At 41.6% G+C, this 25,739-nt stretch overlaps 1 protein-coding gene and 1 non-coding gene across 4 annotated transcripts; both read left to right on the forward strand.

Annotated features, from left to right (window-relative positions):
- Positions 1-1,106: 1,106 nt before the first annotated feature.
- On the forward strand, positions 1,107-24,433 carry MED17 (mediator complex subunit 17). 3 transcript variants are annotated; one of them, XM_019450096.2, is made up of 13 exons: positions 1,107-1,478; positions 4,382-4,548; positions 6,404-6,623; positions 8,550-8,686; positions 9,002-9,086; positions 9,440-9,592; positions 10,803-10,933; positions 11,608-11,792; positions 14,928-15,050; positions 15,809-15,946; positions 20,616-20,733; positions 22,500-22,659; positions 23,869-24,433. In XM_019450096.2, the coding sequence occupies exons 1-13, from the start codon at positions 1,229-1,231 to the stop codon at positions 24,078-24,080; spliced, it is 2,079 nt and encodes a 692-aa protein (XP_019305641.1). In that variant the 5' UTR covers positions 1,107-1,228; the 3' UTR covers positions 24,081-24,433. The 3 variants fall into 3 exon arrangements, 2 of the variants coding, with proteins under 2 accessions (XP_019305641.1, XP_019305642.1); XR_002080065.2 differs by lacking the exon at positions 23,869-24,433 and having other exon boundaries at positions 20,599-20,733; positions 22,500-22,607; XM_019450097.2 differs by lacking the exon at positions 14,928-15,050.
- On the forward strand, positions 5,532-5,667 carry LOC128776331 (small nucleolar RNA SNORA46). The gene has a single exon (XR_008421407.1). It is a non-coding gene; the product is annotated as a small nucleolar RNA SNORA46 (small nucleolar RNA).
- Positions 24,434-25,739: the final 1,306 nt, after the last annotated feature.

Below are 25,739 nucleotides of genomic sequence, written 5' to 3' on the forward strand. Positions count from 1 at the left end.
AGAATTCTTGAGACGTTTTTGGTGCAAAAAAGGTGCTTTTCTTATAAAACGGGGCCAGGACCCCACGGGCAGAAAGAGCTGCACTTCGGCTTTGTGAAGCTGGCGCTTCTGTATGTACTTAGTGCTCAAGGGGGGACATGCAGGGAGTATTAGATCCTAAATGTCTTCTCGAAAGATTTCTCTGGTGCGTATCACGCAGCTCGATACTAACTATCCGTGAGATGTAGAGGCAGTCATGAGACCCTTTAAGAATGCAGCAGTCAGCATTTATTTGATCTTTATCAAAACTATGCACACTATAGGTCAGCCTTCTGGGCTAAAGGTGAACACTTTTCTGCTCATATCCTTCATCGATGATAAATGGTATACACAATTCCTTAAATAGGAGTTTTGCGATATCTGTCCTCCTCTGTGGAATTAATACTTATGACATAGTCTCGGGCACTCAGACTGTTAAGTTTTACCACTGCTTCTTAACCCTTTAAGTATTGCTTATCTCCATTACTTAGGCATAAAGTAAAAATTAAGCTCATATTACATGCCAGTGTCTATTATTAAGCTTGCTGGAAATAGTCCCTCTCCAGGAGTTTACCACTAATGGGAAAACAGATAATAAACTAATTATGCGGTATATTTTTAAGTAGTGATAAGCACAATGTATTGTTTTCCTCAAATTACGTCTTCGGTTTTATCACTCTTCAGACATGTTTCTTGAGGTGTAAGCCCTCAAATCTCACATTCTCAGAAGGACGCTCATTGCTAAGACCCAGGGACCCATTCATTTCCTTTTCCCGACTTCTTTCCGGCCTTCTCCAGCTTTCCACCTTCCATCGCTTCAAGCAAGTAACTTTCAAAACGCAGACCAGACCGCCCGCGCCCTCGGCACTAAGATCCCTCCCCACCGCCCTCTGCCGGCCACGCCTCCTTACAGACGAGGAAGTTTTTCCCGGCGCCGCACTGGGATTCACCGGAAGCGCTCCCCCCGGAAGCGTGGAGAGCCAGCGCCTGCCAGTCGGGTTCCGGGAGACTCCGAGCGGGGGCGGGGAGCTGCAGTGCATTCTGGGAAAGCCGCCAAGTCCTCGGCTTTGTTTCCCGCCCCAGCGCGGCGTTTGGTTTCCGGAGGTCCGCAGAAGCACTGCGGTTCCCGGCTTGCGGGCTTTCCTCGGAGGCGCCTCTCCTTCCCACCTCGGGTTTTGGCTCGCGCGGCAGTCCTCCCGACGCCGCCAGCATGTCTGGGGTGCGCGCTGTGCGGATCAGCATCGAGTCGGCCTGCGAGAAGCAGGTCCAGGAGGTGGGCCTGGATGGCACTGAAACGTACCTGCAGCCGCTGTCCATGTCGCAGAACCTGGCGCGCCTGGCCCAGCGGATCGACTTCAGCCAGGGTTCGGGCTCCGAGGAGGAGGAGGCGGCGGGGGCCGAGGGGGACGCGCAGGACTGGGCTGGCGCCGGGTCCAGCGCAGACCAGGACGACGAGGAAGGTAAGGCCCGTGTGTGCTACTCCAGTCCGCGGGCCGGTCTGGGGACCCCGGTACCCGCCCAGGTAATGCCACCCTGCGTCTCCCGTGCTAGACGAGATGCGGTGCGTGGGCGAACTTTGAAAGTAACTTCAGTGCGGAAGAGTGATCGTGCTCACTGTGGTCTTTTCACAGCCTGACGATTTAGGGCGCTGCCTGCCTCCTAATACTCCTTATCCTTCTGCACGTTTTCTTGAATTGGAGCATTTGAGGCACTGTCACTGATGAAGCGTTTAAGTCTGTTATGGGGCATACTTGGTGAAGAAGCCTGCGGTTCATATCGCGGCTCTGCCACGTCTAGTCGAGTTACTTTGCTTCCCTTTGCAATGTGGATGATGCTAATTACACCTACTGAAAAGAGAGAGAGGTCTGTATTGACTGGAATATAAGATAAAGTCTAAGAGGTAGGCTGGGACCAAATCGTGTACAGCCAGTAGGCCAAGATAAGCATGTGACTTTTATTAGAAAGCCAGCTGAAAGCTTTTGAAGGATTTTAAGTAGACTGATGATTCTGTTTTAAAAAAGATGATTTGGGGGCACCTGGGTAGCTGTTAAGCGTCCAACTTGGGCTCAGGTCACGTTGTCACAGCTCCCTGAGTTCCAGCCCTGCGTGGATCTCTGTGCTGACAACTCAAAGCCTGGAGCCTGCTTGGGATTCTGTGTCTCCCTCTCTCTCTGCCCTCCCCTGCTCGTGCTCTGTCTCCCTCTCTCTCTCTCAAAAACAAATGAACATTTTTTAAAAATTAAGAAAAAAAAAAAAAAGATTATTCTGGATCCTATGTAGCGAATGGGTTACAGGGAAAATGAAACCGGAAGGAGGGAGACTGGTTAGGAGAGAACTATAGAAAAAGTGTGAATGGGTTTTGGATTTTCATTATTGTCAGGGATAAAAAATAGTCACAATGATTTAGGTATGTGCAACAGACCCTGTGTAAATGGGAATTTAAAGATGGCATTTCAAAACAGTGGTGTTAGGATAACTGGGGGTCCATTTGGGATTAAAAAGCAAATACTGCCTCCTACTTCACACTCAGATTAGTTCCACAAGGATTGAAATACAAATGAAGAGAATAAAGTAAAAATTGGAAGGAAACTATAATCATAAAACTTTGGGAGTAGAAGATACCTTCCTAATCAAGATAGGAAATACAGAAAATATAAACCCAAAGAGACAGATTAATTACATAAAAATTTAAAATAATGAGAAAGGTGCTATGAACAAAGTGAGAAAATAAATGTCTGGGAAAAGTATTTGCAACATACAGGACACATAGTAGTCAATATCCCTGCTATTCAAAGATTCCCTTCCAACTGGGGGGGAGACAAGGCACTGGAAAAACAGCCCAAAGGCATAAACAGCTCACAGGAAAAGACTTCAGATCTCACAATTAGGGAGAGGCAAATTAAAACACTATTCTGGTGCATTAGCAACATAGTATCCAGTGTTGGAAATGTGAATTGGTAAAGCCTTTTTGGAAGGTTTAGCAGTTCAGTATGTCAAAAATGTTAAATGTGTATCTCCTTTGACCTACTAAATCATGGCTAGGAATTGAACCTACAGAAAAAGTTGTCCATGTACACAGATGTGTGTTCAGCATGTTTACCATTACTGACATTATGGAAAGCAACGTACATGTCCGTTAAATAGGAATGGTTAAACTTACTGTACAGCTATGCTCCAGAATGTCAAATAGCATTAAAAGAATGAAACAGATCTATGTACTGACATGGAAGTAGCCGTAGGACATATTAAGTGAGGAAAAAAAACCAAGTAATAGAAACATGGAAGTAAATGTATATAAATGCATCGAAAAACAGTTGGATGGATACACCTCAACTGTTAATATTGATTACTTCTCAGGATGGGAAAGAACTAGGGATGGGGAACAAAGGAAGACTTTTACTTTTTTACTCTATAACTCTATTTGAACTCTATATAATGAGCATGTATTTGGTGGAATTTAATGAAGTGAGGTTGGAAGGCATGTTAACAGTTTTTAATATCGGAATGCTGCCCTTATAGATCATTTAAAAAAACTTTTTTAAGGTTTATTTTGAGGGAGAGAGAGAGAGCCCGCATGTGCGTGGCAGTGCGGGGAGAAGGGCCGAGGGAGAGAATCCCAAGCAGGCTCCTCCCTGTCAGCAGAGAGCCCAAAGTGGGGTTGAACTCAGGAATGTTACCCAAGCCTACCTGAGCCAAATCTTGGCCTGAAGCAAAATCAAGAGTCAAGTCATTTGTCTGACTGAGCCACCCAGGTGCCCCTGTAGGTCACTTTTATGTTTGTACTTTAATGTATTTTGGAAATTCTCTCGTTATTCAACTTTTGTTTTTTTTTTAATGTTTCTTTTTGAGAGAGAGACACAGAGTGTGGGTAGGGGAGGGGCAGAGAGAGGGAGACACAGAATCTGAAGCAGGCTCCAGGCTCTGAGCTGTCAGCACAGAGCCTGACATGGGGCTCAAATCTACGAACCATGAGATCATGACCTGAGCCGAGATTGGACATTTAACCGACTGAGCCACCCAGGCACCCTTCCAGTTACTCAAGTTTTAAAAGCTGGAAGAAAAGGGTTATTTAAAAGTCTTGCATGTATTGAAAAAAAAATACTGAAATGCTTACCTGTAATGTTGGAATGTTAGATTTAAGCTGTGGAAATTAGATATCATGTTTGTTTTGCCACTGTAGGAATGCTAGCTTAAATATTAACGCAAAGATTCAAGAAAGGGTACGTGGAATGGGATAAAACAGGAAGCGATTTGAAATGAAAGTCATTGTTCTTTTAGTACTTACAACATCTCAGTGAGATTTCTGCCTTCTAGTCAGTGTAACTCATACCTTGTGTGTTTCTTTTTTTCTTTCTCTTTTTAGGGCTGGTAAAATTTCAACCTTCTCTTTGGCCCTGGGACTCCGTGAGGAACAATTTGAGAAGTGCCTTGACAGAGATGTGTGTTCTCTATGATGTCCTTAGTATTGTTAGAGATAAAAAATTTATGACTCTTGATCCCGTCTCTCAGGATGCACTTCCTCCAAAACAGGTATTCGTGGGCTTTAACTGAATAATGATACCATTTTATTGAGTCCCAGGACCACTTTTCAGGCTGTGTGCCTTCTGTGCTCTTTGCCTTTCATGCAAAATTAAGTCCAGATGAAGCTGTGAAGACTGGTTCAAAACAAAGGTGTGAAACCGCAGCTCCTTTATTTGTCATTTTATTAATGGTCCTGCGACCCTTAGAGGAGTTAAGTTTCATTAATAATATAACACTTGAAAGTTTCCCAGGTCTTAACAAATTCTTACAGCCTGGATCATTGGTCTGCAGTGTATTACACAAAAATGTGATAGTGAAATGGCTGTGGAGTCAGACAGACCTGGGTTCAAATCCCTCCTCTGCCGTCATTAGCCCTGGGTCCTTCAGCAAGTGAGTTTTTTCAGAGTCTCACTTTTCCCCTCAACCTGTTTCTAGGGCCTGGTTTAAAAAGGCCAAACTGTGAAAGCTAGGTGAGATTGTTGCAGTTTGAGGAAGAGCGTGTTTAATTTTTGAGCATGAGAGGACGAAAGGGAGGCAACAGAAGGATGCACTAGTGAATGGAAAGTCTGAAATTAAGGAGGCCATTTGGGAGGTTCTCAAGGAAAAGCAGCATTAGGTCCACGACCAGGTTAATGGCGAGAAGAGGAAGTAATGGTTGTTCTTGCCCATTTGTACGTAAAGTGCATTGAATGTAATTACTCATGTGGTAATAGTTTCGGAATCTAGAAACGCCATGCTGGAAGACTTCTTAGAGATCATTCAGCCTGGTTCCTTCGTTGTACAGAGAGAACCCCGAGGCCCAGAGGGATGCGTGACACATTCCGAGGCAGCACAGCCCGTGGTTAGAGAGCCAAGACCACAACTCTGGCTCCTTATTCCTAGCCCACGGCCTTTACCTGTGCTCTTCCCAGAGAGGGGTCTCCAGGAATTTCTTGATCTCTCCAAGAATTTAGAATTCACTTCCCTGATACGGTCCAAAGATTATTGTGACCAGCACTATTCTTTAAACCTGTGGATGGGAATTTTCCCCGTTCTTGGTTACGCTGTAGTGCGAAAGAATTCCTGGCTCTTTCTCTTGCACAGCTGACCTGCCATTCTGCTGTTGCTACGTAGAGTTAAGGAACATAACTATTAAGAAAATTTTAAATGTATTACATTTTAAAAATTGACAAGTGATTATTGTGACATTTTATGAAACTTGGTGATTTTGATTCATGCAGCCAGAAGACTTTTCTTTTGTTAAATTTGGCTCATTTGGAAGTGTATCCGGTTACTAGAGTACACAAATCGGTGGTGATTAATGGGTATTTAGGTATGTACATATAATACATAGATTATGCTATCTCATCAGTTTTCCAGAAATCAGCCTTCAGTGAAGTGCATTAATTTTAATGCTGTGTGGCTTCAGTCTATTCCAAAGGCACATTGGTAGCTTGCCATCATGTAATTTTACAGCTGTACTCATCGGGGTCATTCATTTATTCCAGAAATCAAGTAGTAGGTGCTGAGCATTGTTCTAGCGTCTATGGACATAGTGGGTCTTGCCATCGTGGGTGACTTTGAAGCAGGGATTACAGAGAAGGGTATACACGGGGCCGGGGGTGGGCATTTGTACGACACGAGAGGGGAACCCCATCTAGACTGGGCAGAGTTCACATGAGTTCTGATTTGTAGTCCAGTGTGGTGTTTGTGGTTTAACATAAGTTTATTTGAGTTGACGGGAGAAATCGTTAAGGTTGTTATTTTTCAAAAAACAGTGCTTTTCTTTAATTTCTTAGTTTTCTCCTGAGTAGGTATTTTATTATTGAGAAATGTTGAAATCATTTACAAATACAGAACTGTATGGTTGGATTGTCTTTGCTAGAACCCTCAGACACTGCAGTTGATATCTAAAAAGAAGTCGCTGGCTGGAGCGGCACAGATCCTATTGAAGGGGGCAGAAAGATTGACCAAATCAGTCACTGAAAACCAAGAAAATAAGCTGCAAAGAGACTTCAACTCTGAGCTTTTGAGATTACGGCAACACTGGAAACTCAGAAAAGTTGGAGATAAAATTCTTGGAGATCTGAGCTACAGAAGCGCAGGTATAGATCATTGTTAGAAACGGTCCTTTTAAGCTGTAGCTTGTCACAAAACTATATATACAGGGTTGACTGTGATGTTTATATGTATGGCTATAATGTATGGCTTCTCAGTTACAGGTTACATTTTGAAATTTTAATTTCTGTACACATAAGCCTGATAAGCTAAAATTACTCATATAGCCTTATAAGTGAATATACATATAGAGGGAGGGAGGGATTCAGTTTGAAAATCTTTAGATGCATTTAACAGAAAGCTTATGTGCTAACACACCCGGAACCATAATTGACATTTTAGTCAGAGATAAAGGAGCTAGGACTGGACTCGATCAGGGGCTCCTTTGTAACCCTTAAAAATTAAGCAAAAGGGGCACCTGGGTGGCTCAGTCGGTTAAGCATCTGACTCTTGACTTGGGCTCAGGTCATCATGTCATGGTTTGGGAGTTCGAGCTCCACGTCAGACTCTGTGCTGATGATGCAGAGCCTGCTTGGGATTCTCTCTCTCTCTCTGCCCCTCCCCCATGCTTGGACATGCTCTCTCTCTTTCTCAAAAAATAAATAAAAATAAGCTTAAAAAGTTAAAAAAAAAAAAAAACTGAGCATAAAAGGAAAAAGAAATGTTTCCATTCCACCTTAATTCTTTTTTTCTCCATTAAGTCATCTAAGCTGTTGTCACATCCTGGGTTAAGGGAGAGAGTGGTGAAAACACTTTGCCTTTTGCCCCATTCTACCAAGGTTGCAGGAATATATTTTGTTGGCATGTACCAAAATTTGATGATCTTGAATTCACATCTGTTTGTAAAAACCTTTTATTGTTGACCTATAATACGTTTCCGGAGGTAATCATGCTGCTGTCTTGTAAGCCACTAAGGTGTATTCAGAGGAGCGACACAATAAAGGTTTACAAGCCTCCCAGCTCAGTGGAGTAAAAGCTTTGAGTGCCAAGGGACAAAGCAAGGAGGCCTGGCTGTGATCACCGTGATAACAGGAGAGTGATAGTTTAAAAAGACTCTTTTGCCAGAGGGAGCCATCGTTGTCCTACCATTAAAAGCAGGCAAGGTGAGGTGGTTTAAGTCAGTACCGGAGAACCTAAGTGTCTCAGCATTTGATGTAAACTGGGGAATTCTGAAGGTAAAATCCTATTTCAAGATGACCAAGACTTTTTTCTGTTTTTTTTACATATTTTTAAAAATTAATTACTTAATTATTTCATTTACATCCAAGTTAGCATATGGCGCAATAATTTCAGGAGTAGATTCCAGTGAGTCATCCCCTATGTATAATACCCAGTGCTCATTCCAACAGGCGTCTTCTTTAATTTCTCTTACCCATTTAAAATGCCCATCCCCCAACCCATAACTCTCCAGCAAACCTCATTTTATTCTCTGTATTTAAGGGTCTCTTATGTTTTGTCCCTCTCCTTGTTTTTATATTGTTTTTGCTTCCCTTTCCTTACGTTCATCTGTTTTGTATCCTAAAAAGTCATATGAAGTCAAGATATTTGTCTTTCTCTGACTGGCTAATTTCGCTTAGCATAATATTCTCTAGTTCTGTCCACGTAACTGCAAATGGCAAGATTTCATTCTTTTTGATTGCTGAGTAATACTCCATTGTAGATGTGTATAAATACATATATATATATTTATACACATCTGACGGTGCAGATACATATATATATATATATATATATATATATATATATATATTTTTTTTTTTTTTTTTATACACACCACATTTTCCTTATCCATTCATCCATCGATGGACATTTGGACTCTTTCCATACTTGGGCTATTGTTGATGGTGCTGCTATAAACATTGGGGTGCATGTGCTCCTTTAAAACAGCACACCTGTGAAATATTATATACTTAAGGTATGTTAAATTTATGCGTTAACTTGTTTCTATTTTCTTGTTTTTAATACCCCATTAGGATCTCTCTTTCCCCATCACGGTACATTCGAAGTAATAAAGAATACAGATATTGATCTGGATAAGAAGATACCTGAAGATTACTGTCCCCTCGATGTACAAATTCCTAGTGATTTAGAGGGGTCTGCATATATCAAGGTATTTGCCGAAGTTTTTTTTTTTTTTTTTTTTTTTTTTTGAATGTTTATTCTTGAGAGAGGGAGACCACACAAGCAGGGCAGGGGCAGAGAAAGAGGGAGACAGAGAATCCCTACGCTGTCAGCACAGAGCCCGATGTGGGACTCAGACCCACAAACTGTGAGGTCATGCCCTGAGACGAAGTCAGACATGAGCCGAAGTCAGACACTCAACTGACTGAACCACCCAGGTGCCCCTTGTTAAAGTATGTTTTAGTAATTTCTTCACCCAGAAGTTAATTTGCTAACATTTTTTCATGTTTTTATTGTCCCATAGGTTTCAATTCAAAAACAGGCTCCAGACATAGGTGACCTTGGCACAGTCAACCTCTTCAAACGACCTTTGCCCAAATCCAAACCAGGTGTAGTTATGTTCTGTCCTCTAACTTCTGGTCCTGTCTTACATTCCCAAATAAACTGGTGATAAATGTAGAGAGGAAAAGTTGGTACTCTGGAGTAAGGACAATTGGAAATTTATTATTTATAATCCGTTAATTAACCGTTGGTGAATAGCTGTGCAATCTTTTTTTTTAAGATCGAACTTCTTTACCAGTTTTCTACGTAAATGAAAGGAAAATTTTTGAGTTTTGGGAAAGATATGCTGTAATACAGTGTTTTCTGAACTTTTGTCGTATGCATTCAAGTCCCCACTTAAGCGAATTAATGCATAATCCGGTCAGATAATTGATATATACATATGTGCCCTGTCTTTCAGGTTCCCCACATTGGCAGACGAAATTAGAAGCAGCACAGAACGTTCTCTTGTGTAAAGAAATTTTTGCGCAGCTCTCTCGGGAAGCTGTTCAAATTAAGTCACAGATCCCTCACATTGTGGTGAAAAACCAGATTATCTCTCAGCCCTTTCCAAGTAAGAGCAGCCAACCCTTTTGAGTTTATAAATAGGACTTTGTGGTTTGGGGAACAGGGCAGAGGGGCTAGTTACGTATTTGTCTGCGTTGAGGGAACAGTAAGGGCAAAGCGGTAGTGTGCTGTCCATAATGGTGGCTCATAAAGCGCACAAGACACAGCACGTCTCCAATTCTAGTCTGTGTCCTAAGTCGTGTCATTCCTGGATTTTAAACCACATACGCGAAAAACGTGTACTAGCAAGGCTGTTACTCAGCAACAGTTGCTTTGAGGTGTCTGCTGACACCGTTCGTGGACTATTTCCCAGTGATCCTGTCCTACTGGCTAAATAAGATGTCAGTCAGACAGTGGTTGTTAAATACCCGTAATATTCCTAAATTTGTGGAAATTGGGATTTTAATTATATTATTATTCAAGAGCAGTTGGAATTGCCCTGGAGATCAATTTGTTGTTAAGCCATGTCACTGATTTCTGTTTGTTTGTTTGTTTGTTTTTAAAATTGTGAGATGTAGCTTCTTGAGTCCTGTCAAAGGAATGGGTTTTACAAGTGAAAAATTCCATCCATGCTTTCATGACAGCAAGGAAGAGTATTTGTCTTTTTTCTAATCAGCACGACCAGATACCCACTTGGTGGGGTTTTTTGTTGTTGTTTTTCCAAGGTTTTTTGTTTTTTTTTTTTAATATTAATTTTTGAGAAGAGAGAGTGAGCATGGAGTAGGGGCAGAGAGAGGGAAACAGAATCAGAGGATTGGAAGCAAGCTCTGTGCTGACTGCAGAGAGTCTGATGTGGGGCTGGAAGTCATGAACCGTGAGATCATGACCTGAGCCGAAGTTGGACGCTTAACTGACTGAGTCCCCCAGGCGCCCCAACTAAGTGTTTTTTGTTTTTTCAAAAATGGTGTTGTGTTTTTTGTTTTTAATTTAAAGGCAAGAAGAAACTAATTAACATACAGTTTCTGTTGAACTCTCTTTATCCACAGCTCAAAGTCAACAGCCACAATGTAGGTCAATAGAACTTGAATTATTAAAATACGTGATGGTTTATTATATTCCTGAATAGTCATTTTGGTGTGAAAATGGTAATCGTGAAGCCTGATCTCCAAGTTTAGAATGCTCTTTTGAGAAAGGGCTGTGATTATCCTTTATGAAGACAGTTGTGCTTTTCTATATCTTCGGTTATTTGCATCTGTCCTACTTCTTTTTATAAATAGGCTTGCAGTTACTGATTTCTTTGTGCCATTCCTCAAATGATAAGAAATCCCAAAAATGTGCTACTGAGAAGCAAAGTCCGGAGGACCATCTTTATGTCTTAGAGCATAATTTGCATCTACTAATTAGAGAGGTAATGGAATAAATGTCTCTTCTTGCGTTTTGGTAAGCATACCCAGTGCGGTGAATGTGCACAGGCTCCTCTCTGCTGAGTCCTCGTTATTCCCCTAGTGATGGCTTTCACCGTCTGTGATGTGAAGGATCCTTGCTCTGTGTTGGGGGAATACGCCGATAATCAGAATTCTCAGTCTGTGTTCACAAGCTTAGCTTCTAGTGGTAGAAATAAACCTCAAGCTTGATACGGACGCACCAGGAAAGTGTGCAGAGTGCAGGGTGTAGAGGGAAAAGTGATTCTGATTGAGTGATGGGGAAAGTGTCATGCCAGAGCCTGTGAACAGGATAGGTGTTTCAGGACATACTCTGCTTACAGGTTAACTAGAACTGTGTTTGCAGAGTGCTGGCTCACAGTTTAGGCTAATTTCAAAAGAATCCCCTGAGAAACTCAATAGAAATATGTATTCCAGCCTCCCCTGCCTTAAATATGTAAGTATTAGTTGCTTTAAAGAAACAAAAAAGTTTTTTAAATTTGCAATTGTTTACGGTGACAGATGTTAACTAGGATTATTTTGAATCATTTTACAGCATATACTAACATCAGGTCATGATGTTGTCTGCCTTAAACTAACACGTTCTATGTCAGTTATGCTTCGGTATGAAATTAATTGAAAATGGCTATTCTTGTTACAGTTTCATAAACAGACCTTGAGTTCCATCACGATGCCTCATCCAGCAAGCGCACCTTTTGGTCACAAGAGAATGAGACTTTCGGGTCCCCAGGCTTTTGATAAAAACGAGATTAATTCATTACAATCCAGTGAAGGGCTTCTGGAAAAAATAATTAAACAAGCAAAGCATATCTTTCTGAGGAGCAGGTAAAGATGAACAAAGTAATGGTTTTTCTTCAAAGCTTCAGTCATTTTTCCTTTATTACTTACTTCCTATGCATTATTTTTGGCATGCTGTAACCTTCTGTGCCAGGAAGGGGGGTGTGGGATAAGAGTTGACACTGATGATCTTGTCAGGTGTGGGGAAGACTTAGCTTCAGGGCCCATGTAACTTACAAGATGGCTTCTGACGCTGGCTGCAGTTTCAGAAGGCACCTGACCAGGAGTATGCCCTGAACCCCACACCTTCTTCAGTGACCCATCCAGGAGATACTTGTTCCTGAACTGATTCTAATCTTTTTTTTTTTTTTTTTTTTTTTTGAAACTTTCCCTATTTTTTTTTTGGCTGTCTCACGTTTTAGGACTTGGGAAGGTGCTTTCCCATATGTTGACTTCTCTAGCTTTTGTTCTCTGGCATCAGGTGGTATTAGTTATTTTCAGTGATGAGAAGGTTCCAACTCAGAGAAGTTGTACAACTTGCTCCAAGTGAGACTTCTAAAGAGTAGCAAAATCAGGGTTCATGCCCAGCTCTGTGGAGCTCTGGGGCTCATTTTCTTGCTTCCATACACACGACAGGAAAACCTTGGTCTGTGAGCGTTTCGTTCTGGAAACATGGTTGTCATCCAAAGCACTCTTCTTCTATCAAAGCGAATTTCAGGAACCATTGGCTCAGTTGTGATCATGTCACACTGGGTGTCACATACTGTTCGAATTGTAAGACACGCTCGTTTATCAAGTTAATATTTGTTAGAAGTGTTTGCTTCTCTTGGGGAACACTAGCAGAACAAATTACTTGCAATCCAAAGTTTTATGTTTACAAAAGAACTTGTACTTAAATGTGCCTTCTTCAAATGCTAAAGGTTTGCACGCCTGAGTGGCTCAGTTTATTTTGAGAGAGACAGAGACAGTGCAAGTGGGGGAGGGGCAGAGAGAGAGGGAGGCAGAGAATCCCAGGCAGGCCCCGTGTACCAGTGCAGAGCCCGATGCGGGTCTCAAACTCACAAAGAGCGAGATCATGACCTGAGCCAAAACCAAGAGTTGGATGGTTAACCAACTGAGGCACCTAAGTGCCCCAAGCATCTGACTCTTGATTTCAGCTTAGGTCATGATCTGGAAGCAGGGTCATGAGATTGAGTCCTACGTGGGATTTCTCTCCTCTCTCCCCCTCTCCCTCTTTCTCAATCTCTCAAAACAAATAAACAAACTTTAAAAAAGAAAAAAAGAAACATGTTGAAGGTGCTCTTGTATTTTAGTATTGTTCCTTGGTGAAGAGAGCTGTTTTTTTACTTCATTTAGAATGGTGCCTTGATAATATTCCAGACTCTCAGGTGTGGGCACACTGTGCTGTGGATGAGTGTTTATTTTGATTTTTATTTTTTTCATGCTAATACAAGGCATGGTTTTCTTTTTAATTTTTTTTTTTAATGTTTTATTTATTTTTGAGAGAAAGAGACCGCGTGAGTGGGGGAGGGGCAGGGAGCGAGACACAGAATCCAAAGCAGGCTCCAGGCTCTGAGCTGTCAGCACAGAACTTGTACCCGAGAACTGTGAGATTATGACCCGAGCCAAAGTTGGATGTTTAACTGGCAAAGCCGCCCAGGCTCTTCTGCAAGTCATGGTTTTAATGGCACATACAGGTGTAGTCTTTAAATGGAAACCTAAGCCTGAAGCTTGTAGTAAAATGAATTAGGAAGACATGTTCTGAGAAGACAGCATGGTGCAGTAAAAGGAATAAGAAATTTGGGGTAAAAAAATGTGCTTAAACCAGGGCTCAGGAGGCGCTTGGGTGGCTCAGTTGTTTGAGCATCCGACTTCGGCTCAGGTCATGATCTCACAGTTCCTGGGTTCGAACCCTGTGTGGGGCTCTGTGCGGTTTGTGGGTTAGAGCCCCACATTGGGCTCTGTGCTGACAGCTCAGAGCCTGGAGCCTCCTTCAGATTCTGTGTCCCCTTTTCTCTGCCCCTCCCCTGCTCGTGTTCTCTCTCTCAAAAATAAGTAAACATTAAAACAACAACAACAAAAACAGGGCTCAGTTACTTGCTAACTAACTTTGGGGCGTTTTTTGTTTTTTTAGTTTTGTTTATTTATTTTTAGAGACAGCATGTGCATGAGTGGGGGGTTGGGGGGCAGAGAGAATGGGAGGGAGAGAATCCCAAGCAGGTTCCGCTCTGTTAGTGCAGAGCCGGATGTGGAGCTCAATCCCACAAACCGCTAGCTCATGACCTGAGCCAAAATCAAGAGTCAGACACTTAACTGACTGAGCCACCCAGGCGCTCCACTAACTTTGGTTTTCATATCTATGACCCTCCACCTATTTCTCTGCCAGTTAGGGATATAGGAGTCTGGTCTTCGGGTCAAATGAAATATACGCAGAAGTTCCTTATAAACAATAAAATAGGGTAGGTTACTGTTGTCACTTTCATTTGTATGTTTCAGTTATAAAAACCTTTAACCTAAAGTCAGGGGAATGAAGGTAGCTATTTTTGGAATCCTCATACATTTTCAGAGTATTGTTACAGTGTTGGAGGCAGCAAAGCTTTAAAAATATTCCTGCGTTCCCCAGTTATAAAATAATTTTCCAACGTATCAACCCCATCTGTATAAATACCATACACAAGCAAGACCTGTTATTAACATGCTCATGTATTTTGATATATATGTGTGCTAGGGTATGTGTATCTTTTTTTTTAAATCTGGAATCGGGGCGCCTGGGTGGTTCAGTCAGTTGAGTGTCTGACTCTTGATTTTGGCTCAGGTCATGTGCTGGGGATTGTGGGATCTACCTCTGTGCTGCTTAAGATTCTCTCTCTCTCTCTCTCTCTCTCTCTCTCTCTCTCTCTCTCTCTCTTCCCCCTCGTGCTCTCTCTCAAATTACAAAAAAAAAAAAAAAAAAGGAAAATCTGGAATCACAAAATTTTATATCCTGCTTTCACTTCATATTATAAATGTTTTTATCTTTCATTAAATGCTTTTCAGAGATATTTTAATAGCTATGCAATACCCCATTATGTAAACACTCCATGATTTCTTTTACCAATTCTCAGTCACTAGATACTTTTTATTTCCAGTTTATTGAGGCATAATGCTAAGATCAGTGCTCACATACATATCTGTCTGCTATAGGAATTTTTGGAAGAAATTCTGTCCAGGAAACAAATCCCAGAAAAGGAAGAGAAAGTTTAAGAGGTTGAAAGAAACCAGTACTGGAGCAGAAGCAGTAAAAGAGCAAACCCCAAACCCATTTATGTAAATGGCCTCTTGTCCTCAATGGCAGTTTGCATTTCTTCCCAATCAAGTACCGGAATCAGATAACTAGAAACCGGAGACCTCCAGTAGTCTCATTAAGTGTCATGAATTATGCTTTGGTTCTGGGTAGTAGCTGTTTGATTACTATGTTAGACTACCGGTTATATACCTCAGCTTACGGCTGTGTCACCTTAGGCAAATTACTAAGTGTGGCTAGACTGAAAAATAGAGATAATCATAGTGTCTACTTGACAGGGTTGTTAGTGAGATGAAACGATACAGTTCATGAAAGCACTTACTATGATCTGTGGTACATAATGAGGAGTTAAATCGTATTTCTCGTGTACATATTTATCTATCTTGGAGTGTAAGGTTTTCATTGTGCAGAAAGGCTCCCTGGCTTCTCAGGAAAATGATTGTAGTTCCGTGATAGTAAATGGGCCTCCACTGTGGGTGTGCCATTTGTTACCAGGGACCAAATATTAACATCCATGAATGATTTCTATTCTCGTCAGACCTGAGGCATATACCCTAAAAGTACCCTTCTTCCTGTGTTCTGATGAGCTTTCCTGAGAGAAAACAAATTGGAGTTCAAAGGAAATAAACCTTTTTTTAAGAAAGGTCTTTCCTTTTCAAATGTAGTATTTTTAAAAAGTAGTCCTCCCGTTTTCAATAGCCATAACATTAATAAAGTGATTTATAATCTTACTATTTAAAATGGTAGCTTTTTAAAATTTTCACCTTCTTTTCTTTAAAAGAGCTGCTGCAACCATTGACAGCTTGGCAAGTCGCATCGAGGACCCTCAGATACAGGCTCACTGGTCGAATATTAATGATGTTTATGAATCTAGTGTGAAGGTTTTAATCACATCACAAGGTTATGAACAGATATGCAAGTAAGTGTCAAAAATAAGTTGTTCGTTTCAAACGTTAAGTTGCTTTTTATATATTGATGTTTGTTGAATGGTTATATCGAGATTTGGGGTTTTATTTGCTGCGGTGCCATAACATTCCAGTAAATTCTATCAACTATAGAGGTTTTGTGCAAATGAGAAGTAAGAATGTCTGAAGTAGTCTCCGTAAGGTAAATGTCACATATTTGAGTTGCGGCAAAAAATGAGCCTCCTCATTGAGCGGCCACACCTTACACTCTGGTCCGCTTCAGTTCTTGCTCGAGGCGGTGGCGAGTCTGGGGTATTTGAAGTGAGTAGGGCCGTTTGCATTAGAGCCTATACTCTCCATATTGTGCCTAAAACAGCCTAAGTTTTGTAGCTCTCCTGGCAGGGGAGATTAGAGGATTAAACCTGTGTCTAATCCAGTTCATGATTATGCCCTTAAAATGGGGCTGAGAGCTGTGTCTGTAAAGGGGGTGAAATGACTTTTGTCCCGACCATTCACAGAGAAGCACTCTCCTTCACTTACATTCACAAATCACGGGCTAAGATACACGGGACAAATTGGTGGTTGCCAGAGGTTGGGAGGCGGGGTGGGCAAAAGGTACAAACTTCCATTTGTAAAAGTTCTGGGATCTAATGTACACCATGGTGACTATAGTTAAGAATACTATGCTGTATATTTGAAAGTAGCTAAGAGTAGATCTTGAAAGGTCTTATCACAGGAACAAAAATGGGCAGCTTATGAGGTGATGGGTGTTAACATACTACGATGATCATTTCATAAAATATATACACTTACTACATCATCATGTTCTACATACACCTTAAACCAATCAATGATGTGTGTCAATTATATTTCAATAAATCTGGGGAGAATAAACCAAGTTAATAAAATTAAGCTAGTAGCCACGGAAGGCATTTTGGCCTCCGTTTGAGCCTCTTTTGAAATTTAACAACTGGGGTTCCTGGGTGGTTCAGTCAGTTAAACGACTAACTCTTGATTTCAGTCCAACTCATGATTCCAGGGTTATGGGATCGAGCCCCATGTCAGGCTCTGCACTGGGTGTGGAGGCTGCTGGGTACTCTCTCTCTCTCTCTCTCTCTCTCCCCCTCTCTCCCCCTCTCCCCTTCTCCCCCTCTCTCCCCCCCTCTCCCCCCCTCCCCCTCTCTCTGCCCCTCTCCTGCTTGCACTCTCTCTCTCTCTCAAATAAAATATTAAAAACTAAAATTAACAACTGACAGGATATAGTTAAGTCCCCTTCCCCAGGTCAGTCTGAGAGAGCCATTAGCAAACATTTATCAGTGTCGGTGAATACCTTTTCTTTTTCAAGTTTTAGTTGCTTTATTTCAGGCAGACCTAACTAGCCACTGTGCTCTCTCTGTTGAGCAAAACACAGTGAAAACAAAATCACCACCCTCAGGAGTAGGAGAGTATAATACCCTTAAAGTGTTGTTTGTTTGTTCGTTTATTTATTTATTTATTTATTCATTTAATGTTTGTTTATTTTTGAGACAAAGAGCGTGAGCAGGGGAGGGACAGAGAGAGAGGGAGACACAGAATCCAAACCAGTCTCCAGGCTCTGAGCTGTCAGCACAGAGCCCATTGTGGGGCTCGAACCCACGAACTGTGAGATCATGACCTGAGCTGAAGTTGGGCGCTTAACCGACTAAGCCACCCAAGCGCCCCTTAAATTGTTATTTTAAAAAAAAATTGTTTTTAATGTTTTATTTATTTTTGACAGAGAGAGAGAGACAGAGACAGAGCATGAACGGGGGAGGGTCAGAGAGAGAGGGAGACACAGAATCCGAAGCAGGCTCCAGGCTCTGAGCCATCACCACAGAGCCCAATGCGGGGCTCAAACTCACAGACCGCGAGATCATGACCTGAGCCGAAGGACGCTCAACTGACTGAGCCACCCAAGCGCCCCAATTGTTATTTTTTTAATATAGAGACTTTAATTCACTATTTTTCAAAAATGAAAAATCGCTAGGGAGCATGATGTAAAAGATCGGATATAGAAGATAAAGGAATACACAATGGAAATCAGTCTTGCAACTTCCAGGAAAAGATGGTGGGGTGAAGGTGGATCATGGTTTTCTTCCCCTATACTATAGAGAAATAAGGAAATAATTGAGGTGATTTGGAGTGTGGTGGGAGAGTAGCCGTTGAATAAGGTAAAACAAGTTTGGCATGCATTTTAACTGTTACGGCTAGGTGATGGGGCCATTGGCTTTCATTGTATTTCATTGCATTACTTTCGTATATATTACTATATATGCAAAATCTACTGTGTACTTTTGCTTAAAATTTTCCACTGTAAAACATTACGAGAAAGAGTACAAAGGAGTGGAAAAGAAAAAAAATTGTCAGCATCGAGTTATTTACGTTTACAAGACCAAACAAATGTGAGATTATGGTTTCAGGGCCCGGGGTAAAAGTTCTAAACTTCTGAGAAGAAGGGTTGTTGATGATGTATCCTTGACAGCATCAGGAGGGAAAGGAAGTAGTAGAATGCCCTTTTCCTCATCTTTTATAGCTGGGGTCAACTTAGGTTATTTAAAGTTGAAAGTAATTCTCTTAGGACTTCCAGAAGCATCTAAAAAGTTTCTACACATCCTTCTAGGAAAGTCTGTGCATTTACAAGCATATATATCCTACTTTTTCCCTACAATATTGTGTGCTTTTAAAATATTGAGACGTAATTCACATAAAAAATTTACTATTTTAGAGTGTACAGTTCAGTGGATTTTAGTATATTATTTACGTTGTATATCATCACTAATTCTAGAACATTTTCCATTACCTCAAAAAGAAACCCTATACCTATCAGCAGTCATTCCCAATTTGCATGTTTTTTTAAATATTATATTGGTGAATTGCATTAGGTTATATTGGTGAATAAGCATTCCTTACCACTACGTACAGATTTACTTCATTCTTTTTACAGCTTCATTGTGTTCATTGTATGTACCATGACTTTTAATCAGCCTTCTGTTGATGAACATTTTATTGTATTTTTAAATATTTATTCATTTTTGAGAGAGCGCAGGTGGGGAAAGGGCAGAGAGAGGGGGATAGAGGATCCTAAGTGAGCTCTGCACTGACAGCAGTGAGCTTGGTGTGGAACTCAAACTCAGAGCCACAAGATCATGACTTGAGCCGAAGTCTGACGGTCAACTGACTGAGCCACCCAGGTGCCCCCTGATGAACATTTTAGTTGGATGCCAGCCAGGTAACTTGTACACGTGCAAGTACATCCATAGGCAAGTGTATCCGTAGGATAAAGCCCTACAGGTGTAATTGCTGGGTCAGAAGATAAGGACGTTTAAATTTTGTGTTAATGTTACCAAATTGCTTTTCAAAGCGTTTGCCACAACTATGCTTCTACCAATAGTAATCATAATTTTTTTTAAGTTTATTTATTTTGAGAGAGAGAGAGCATGCACAAGTGGAGGAGGAGGAGAGAGAATCCCAAGCAGGCCCTGCACTGACAGCGTGGATCCCGACACAGGGCTCAAACTCACAAACTGTGAGTCGAGCCAAAATCCATAATCAGACACTTAACTGACTGAGCCACTCAGGCGGGTGCCCCAGTACTCAGGCTTTTTACCATTTGGTTAAGTTTGTAAGTTTTTCCTTTTAAGCCTTCTGAATTTTGTGTTTTTCTTTGAAAGAAATATGTAAACTTTTAATATGTCAAAATTACAATTTTACATAGATAATTGACACAATGTTTTATTCCTAAGTGGTCACTGTAAAGTCAAGTCTAAAAAAAGAGATATTTTCAAATGTGAGGAGATACAATGCTATTTTATCCTTCAGTTCATCTAGATGGTTTGATTTGGAGAATTTCCTATTTCTCATAGATGTTGTATGCTAGTGCTAAAAATTTGTAAATTGGTTTGGAAGAAGGTCGTTATCTGCATGTTGTTTTGTGAGTTTCTTTATTTGACCTAAGCCAAGTTAATAGAGTATATATTTTGACTTGTTTGCCGATTATTTCAGGAGAGGGTGTGGAGTTAATGAAAGTTTTTCCCTTTCCGTATGAGAATTTGATCTTCGGTTAACTCTTTAGCTATAGTCCCCTAGTAACCTGCTAAGAAAAGATGCCACCTGTGTTACTAGGCAACATTGCTTTTGGCAAAAATGATCCCAAACTGGTAAAGTGGATCTGGACTGGAAGGAATTATAAACACCTGATGGAGGTGCCTTTGGCTTTTCCCAGATGGAGTGACTTCTCAAACTGGGCAGTATCTCCTGGGGGGGGGGGCTGTGGAGACCATGTCTATGGAGTTGTCATGAGGACATGTGGCTCTTATATGGAATGAGTCTTCTAAGTCGGGGCAGGTCCCCCACATGCCCAGTGTAGATCTCATCTCAGTGCAGCAAAGGTGTGCAGATTGTCAGAGCAGAGTGGCAGTGGGTGTTGGCCGGCTGGCAAGCTGGGCTTCCTCTCCTGCATCCTTCTGCGCTCATGGGTGACCTAGGGGCATCTGGTGGGAGTCTGACGGTTACCTTGAACCTAAGACAAGCCCTCTCTCCCATGGGTGTTGGTGTAGGTTATCAAAATTGTTATTTTCGGTTTCTTTGGTGTTAAGGTTTAAGGTCTGTGGCATCGTATGAGGTAATTTTGAACATTTCTGATTTTTAGTATATGTGTCTATAAAGGTCCATTCAGCTGCAGTTGAATATCGGAGTTGAGCAGATCCGAGTTGTACACAGGGATGGAAGAGTGATCACACTGTCTCACCAGGAGCAGGAGCTACAGGACTTCCTCCTGTCACAGGTAAGAGTTATAGACCGCAAGTCTGGGGCCTCTTGCCCTTGTTACTGCTTAAAGAACAAAATGAGTAAGGAAGAATTAAGGTATATTATAAAAAGAAAGCTATTTTTGTCCGCCATCTTGCTTAATTTCTAGTGCACATTTTACAACTTAATGACTAATTGTGAAACTTTGATAAATTGTCCTAGATATATTTCCAGTTGGTTTGTGGTTAAGATGAAGGAGCAGCTCGGAGACTGTAAACTTCGGATTTCTCACGTTTGCCTGGGTTTACAGCCCCTTTGGGTCCACACAAAAGTGGAGAATTACCCCAGAAAACCAGAGGAGAGATCAGATACAAAACTCTAGTGACCCTCCATGATAATAAGTGGGATGTTTTACTTAAGCCCTCAGATAGAGTTCTTCCGTGTTAAGGAGCAGCATGGAAAGTCCTGGGTTCTAGTCCCAGGTACACCACAAATTTGCTCTGTGACGCCGGACAAATTTCTGGACCTTCCTTTCCTCTTCTGTAAAGTTAAGAATAGTATTTCTCCTGTGTTCTTCATGGAGTTATGATCCAGTGAAAAATTGACTTGTGGGAGAAAGGGTAGGTTTAGAGAAGCTAATACGCTTTTCACAATATACACATTTATATTTCACATAAAGCTGAAAAAAACATGCTCTCTCCATCCTAGAAGCAATAATCTTCTATACTGACTTCTTTCTTTGGTGCCACGTAAATAAAATGCATTTGTGAGATACGGTAGTTCTTGGTTGATTACACTTAAACTGACTTTCGTGTCACACACACACACGCACGCACACAGAACTATATTGGGAGGCTGTTGGGTAGCTCCGAGAACCAATGGAAAGTCTAGAGAACAAGGCTCGCAGGTGGCGGAGATCAAAGGAAGCTGCCCGGTGAGAAGCACAGCCAGGACAGCGGCTGCTGTCAGTTGCCATCCTGACACTCCCACTGCCTTCATCGCTAGTGGCAGAGTGCACTCTAACTTGCCCCTGTGCATTAGTCAGGATTTTAGTAGAAAATAGGTGGCACTCAGTACTTTTTCTAAGGATTTACAAAAGTGTGGGTGTAGGAGAACCACCGGGGAAAGTGTGGTAACCTGGTGCTAGTACCAACCAGGTAACCAGGCCGGGGGGTGCTGAGTGGTCACCAGTCCTAAGCCAGAGGGATAAGGGGAGGGCTTGTAGGTGCCCTAAAGGGGGAGAGTCATGTGGAACAGGCCACCTTGGAAAAAAACTAGTCGCCTTTCATCACCGGATACAAGCTCACGGGGAAGGGTACCGACCTTGCTTTCCTCTCTCTTTCGCCATCCTCTGGCTCCCATTACCTTGGTTGCTCCCGTTGTCTGAACCCACCCTGAAGCCAAATGATGTAACCATATGGGTCATCCTCTCTGGGTGGAGTAGGGTGGAGAGTGGATTTGCAGGGGTAACTGGAAGATACTCAGCACACCCCGCTGCCTTTGGTACTGCGCCACATTCGGTGATCCAGGTGGGAGTCTTTGGGTGGCCAAGTTTAGGTCACGTGTCTGTGCTCAAGCTGCCATCGGGCAGGGAAGGCGAGCATCAGGCTATTTTAACCTCTGCGGTGGAAGGTGGGATCCTCCCCCGGTAATCACAGAGGAGGGTTCCTCACACAGAAGATAGGATTCCTGTCTGTGCTCGGCAGGGGACACCCCAACAAAAAGTTCACAGTCGTGATGTCAAGCTACTGCAAAGTAAATATCCATGGCAATTACACATAAAGTTTCCTTTTTTGTTCACAGATGTCACAGCATCAGGTGCATGCAGTTCAGCAGCTCGCCAAGGTTATGGGCTGGCAAGTGCTAAGCTTCAGTAATCATGTGGGCCTTGGACCCATAGAGAGCATTGGCAATGCCTCTGCCATAACGGTGGCCTCCCCGAGTGGTGACTATGCTATCTCAGGTACTGGCTGCTGCTTGGAATGTGAAGAGGCCTTTGGGAGTTTGGTGTTAACATTTACCTGTAATAGGCATACTTGGGAGTCATTTATCTCTGCAGTGAGTTCATATAGCAGTTATGCTGAGCTTTTATCTGATCATAGCTATTATTCAGAGCAACAAATTATTCTCTTCTAGTGGTCTTAAAAATGTTTTGCTTGGTGACACATTTTCCTAAGAGATCTGAAAACTGCCATTAGCATCATTACTCCTAAAGTTCAAAACCTTTGATGGATAAATGCTTTTTGAAAATGTACTGCAAATTGGCAAGAGTAATATCAGATCCTAAGGACATGACGGGATGGAACAGAGAGGAGAGGAGTTTTTGGAGTACTTGTGGCTTTAGTGTAGTCTTTTCTTTCCTTCTTTCTTTCTTTTTTTTTTTTTTTTTTTTTACCGTTTATTTTTGAGAGGCAGAGAGAGACAGAGCACAAGCAGGGGAGGGGCAGAGAGAGGGAGAAACAGAATCTGAAGCAGGGTCCAGGCTCTGGGCTGTCAGCACAGAGCCTGACGTGGGACTCAAACTCACAAACTGCGAGATCATGACTTGAGCCGAAGTCGGACACTTACCTGACTGAGCCACCCAGGCGCCCCTAGTGTGGTCTTTACTAATACCTGTTCTAAATATTTGAAAGAGTGAGCAATTAGAAATTTTTCCCCCAGAACCATGGTCTGAATCTGTAGGCTTGGTCATTTGCTCGATCTTTATTGATAAGAGTTTCAAAATACCCATTTCTTCTTCGCTGAGTAATGAAGCCTCATTAAAACCTGAAGTTCGTAATTCAGAATAATCTTGCCTTCTCCCTCCCAGTCCTGATTCTGAACGTTTGAGTTTCCTTCTATATTAGATGTGTATCAAGTGTTTTAGAAAAAAAATAAATTGGTTTTCTGAAAATATACAGGACATATGACTTTCCTAAGCCAGAATTCATCTTGCCACATTTTTATGATACAAACAGTAATTCGTGAATATTTATACCAGCCTAGTATATATAAATCAGCAAGGTTTGTTTGGTTTTTTGCATATGAAAACGGACCAGCGCTTTTAAACAAGAGCTTTTAAGTGCATATGCAGAAAAGGTTTTTGTATTCGTGGTAGAATGAAGTTGTGGGACGCTTCCTTGTTTTCTAGTTTGGAAATTGACCATACTGATATTTTGGTTTTGCTCCGCAGTTCGCAATGGCCCTGAAAGTGGCAGCAAGATCATGGTTCAGTTTCCCCGGAACCAGTGTAAAGACCTTCCGAAGAGTGATGTTTTACAGGATAGCAAATGGAATCATCTTCGTGGTCCGTTCAGAGAAGTTCAGTGGAATAAGATGGAAGGTCGAAACTTTGTCTATAAAATGGAGCTTCTTATGTCTGCGCTCAGCCCTTGCCTGCTATGATCCTTGTTTCCAGCACGGTCTCTGGATTGTTTTTTGGCAGAGAAGTTTCCAGAAACGGACTTGAGAAGATGAACCATAAGCACAAGGAAGAGAAATTTTCCAAAGGAGTATTGTTTTAAAAAAATAATTAGCAGATGTTTACCTAGCATTTTGAAACCTTTCACTTTATAAGTGACAAGTGCTTTGAAATGCAGAAGCTTATGTACAGTTATAGGGTATATAGTATAGGGAGATGCAAAACAACTTTTTTTATGCAGTTAACTTGAAATGTTACTAATTTATGGGTTTGAATTAACTTTTTAAAATATTCCTTTGATGTTGACATCAAATAAAGCATATGGTTAAAAATTCCAGATACTCGTTGAACTCTTAACAACCTAAATGAATGGTCTTTTCTTTTTTTTTTTTTTAGAAAAGAGCACTGATGATTTTAAAGTTTATTTATTGAGAGAGAAGAGAGCAGAGGAGGGGCAGAGAGAGGAGAGAGAGAATCCCAAGCAGGCTCTGTACTGTCATCGTGGAACCTGTCCCTGGGCTTGAGGTCACAAACTGAGAGATCATAACCTGAGCCAAAACCAAGAGTCAGTCGGTTGCTTAACCGACTGAGCCACCTAGGCACCCCCAAATGAATTATGTCTTTTATCAACTCATCTCATTCTCCTATTCGTTAAAAAGATTGCTTAAGAATATACAAACGCTCTTATGACCCAGCTTTCGTACAGAGCGTGCTCACAGTGAAAGAAGACCTCTTCCCCTGAAGTGGAAGGATCTACATGCTGGCAGGAAGATCCTCTCCCCCTTCCGTAGCAGAGCTATTAAAGCTATGCTTGTCTTGGCAAATCAACTACCTCTTCCTCCAATTGCCTTTATGTATGCCTGGGTCCTCTGAGAGCATCCTAGAAAGTGCTCAGCCTAAGGCACAGAGGGCAGAGTATATTTTTAGGGTTTTCTCAGGTCCCTTTTTTGTCTCTTCCGCCACTTGAATGACCTCTGTCCCTTAAGACGGCAAGTGCTCACACCCTGCCCCGCCTGCCCCTGCAATTCTCCAGCCTCCACCCAACAGCTCTGGATTCCTTCTTTCAGTGAAAGTATTGTCCTGTCTCACTCCATAAAGCGCTCTTCCTCCAGGGAAAAATACGAATGGATCTGTGGATTGATTACATTTTACAAATAACGTATTTGAACTTTCTGGAAATAGTGCCCCAATCCTAAAATGCACCTGAGTTACTTCCCTTAATAAGAGACTTAGGTTTATATGGGTCTTTTGGAACAATTATAAATAATACATAGGGAGTGTATTCCTTATGAGAAAGGCTTTCAATTTTTTAAAGATACCCTTTTAATAAGTTATGACTAAAATCGCTTCATAAGGTTTATATTTTTCTTTTAAAAGAAAAATGGAACTTGTAAGCCACAAAGTACCATAACATCTCTGTGTGTGTTTGCTTGTTTTCCCCTCCTGATTGATATGCTGCATCTTTCTATCCATGGAAATTCAAAGAAACTGTTACGACTCTACAATTATAAAGCTTTATAAAAAATAAATCTCTTCATGGTGGCCCACAAAAGTTGCCTTAGCTAATTATCCTAAGCTAATCCATACAGCTCTACTCACATGTGGAGTCTTCTGTAATTTTGAAGGCTCATACTCAAAGGACT

The sequence above is a fragment of the Panthera pardus genome, unplaced genomic scaffold (genome assembly GCF_024362965.1).
Source record: "Panthera pardus isolate Hobbes unplaced genomic scaffold, ASM2436296v1 HiC_scaffold_12, whole genome shotgun sequence".
Lineage (NCBI taxonomy): Eukaryota > Metazoa > Chordata > Mammalia > Carnivora > Felidae > Panthera > Panthera pardus.

Coding starts and splice junctions, on each gene's coding strand:
- MED17 (XM_019450096.2), top strand. CDS start 1,229: ATGTCTGGGGTGCGCGCTGTGCGGATCAGCATCGAGTCGGCCTGCGAG. Junction 6,624..8,549: donor TCTGAGCTACAGAAGCGCAG/GTATAGATCATT, acceptor ATACCCCATTAG/GATCTCTCTTTCCCCATCAC. Junction 11,793..14,927: donor CATATCTTTCTGAGGAGCAG/GTAAAGATGAAC, acceptor TGTCTGCTATAG/GAATTTTTGGAAGAAATTCT.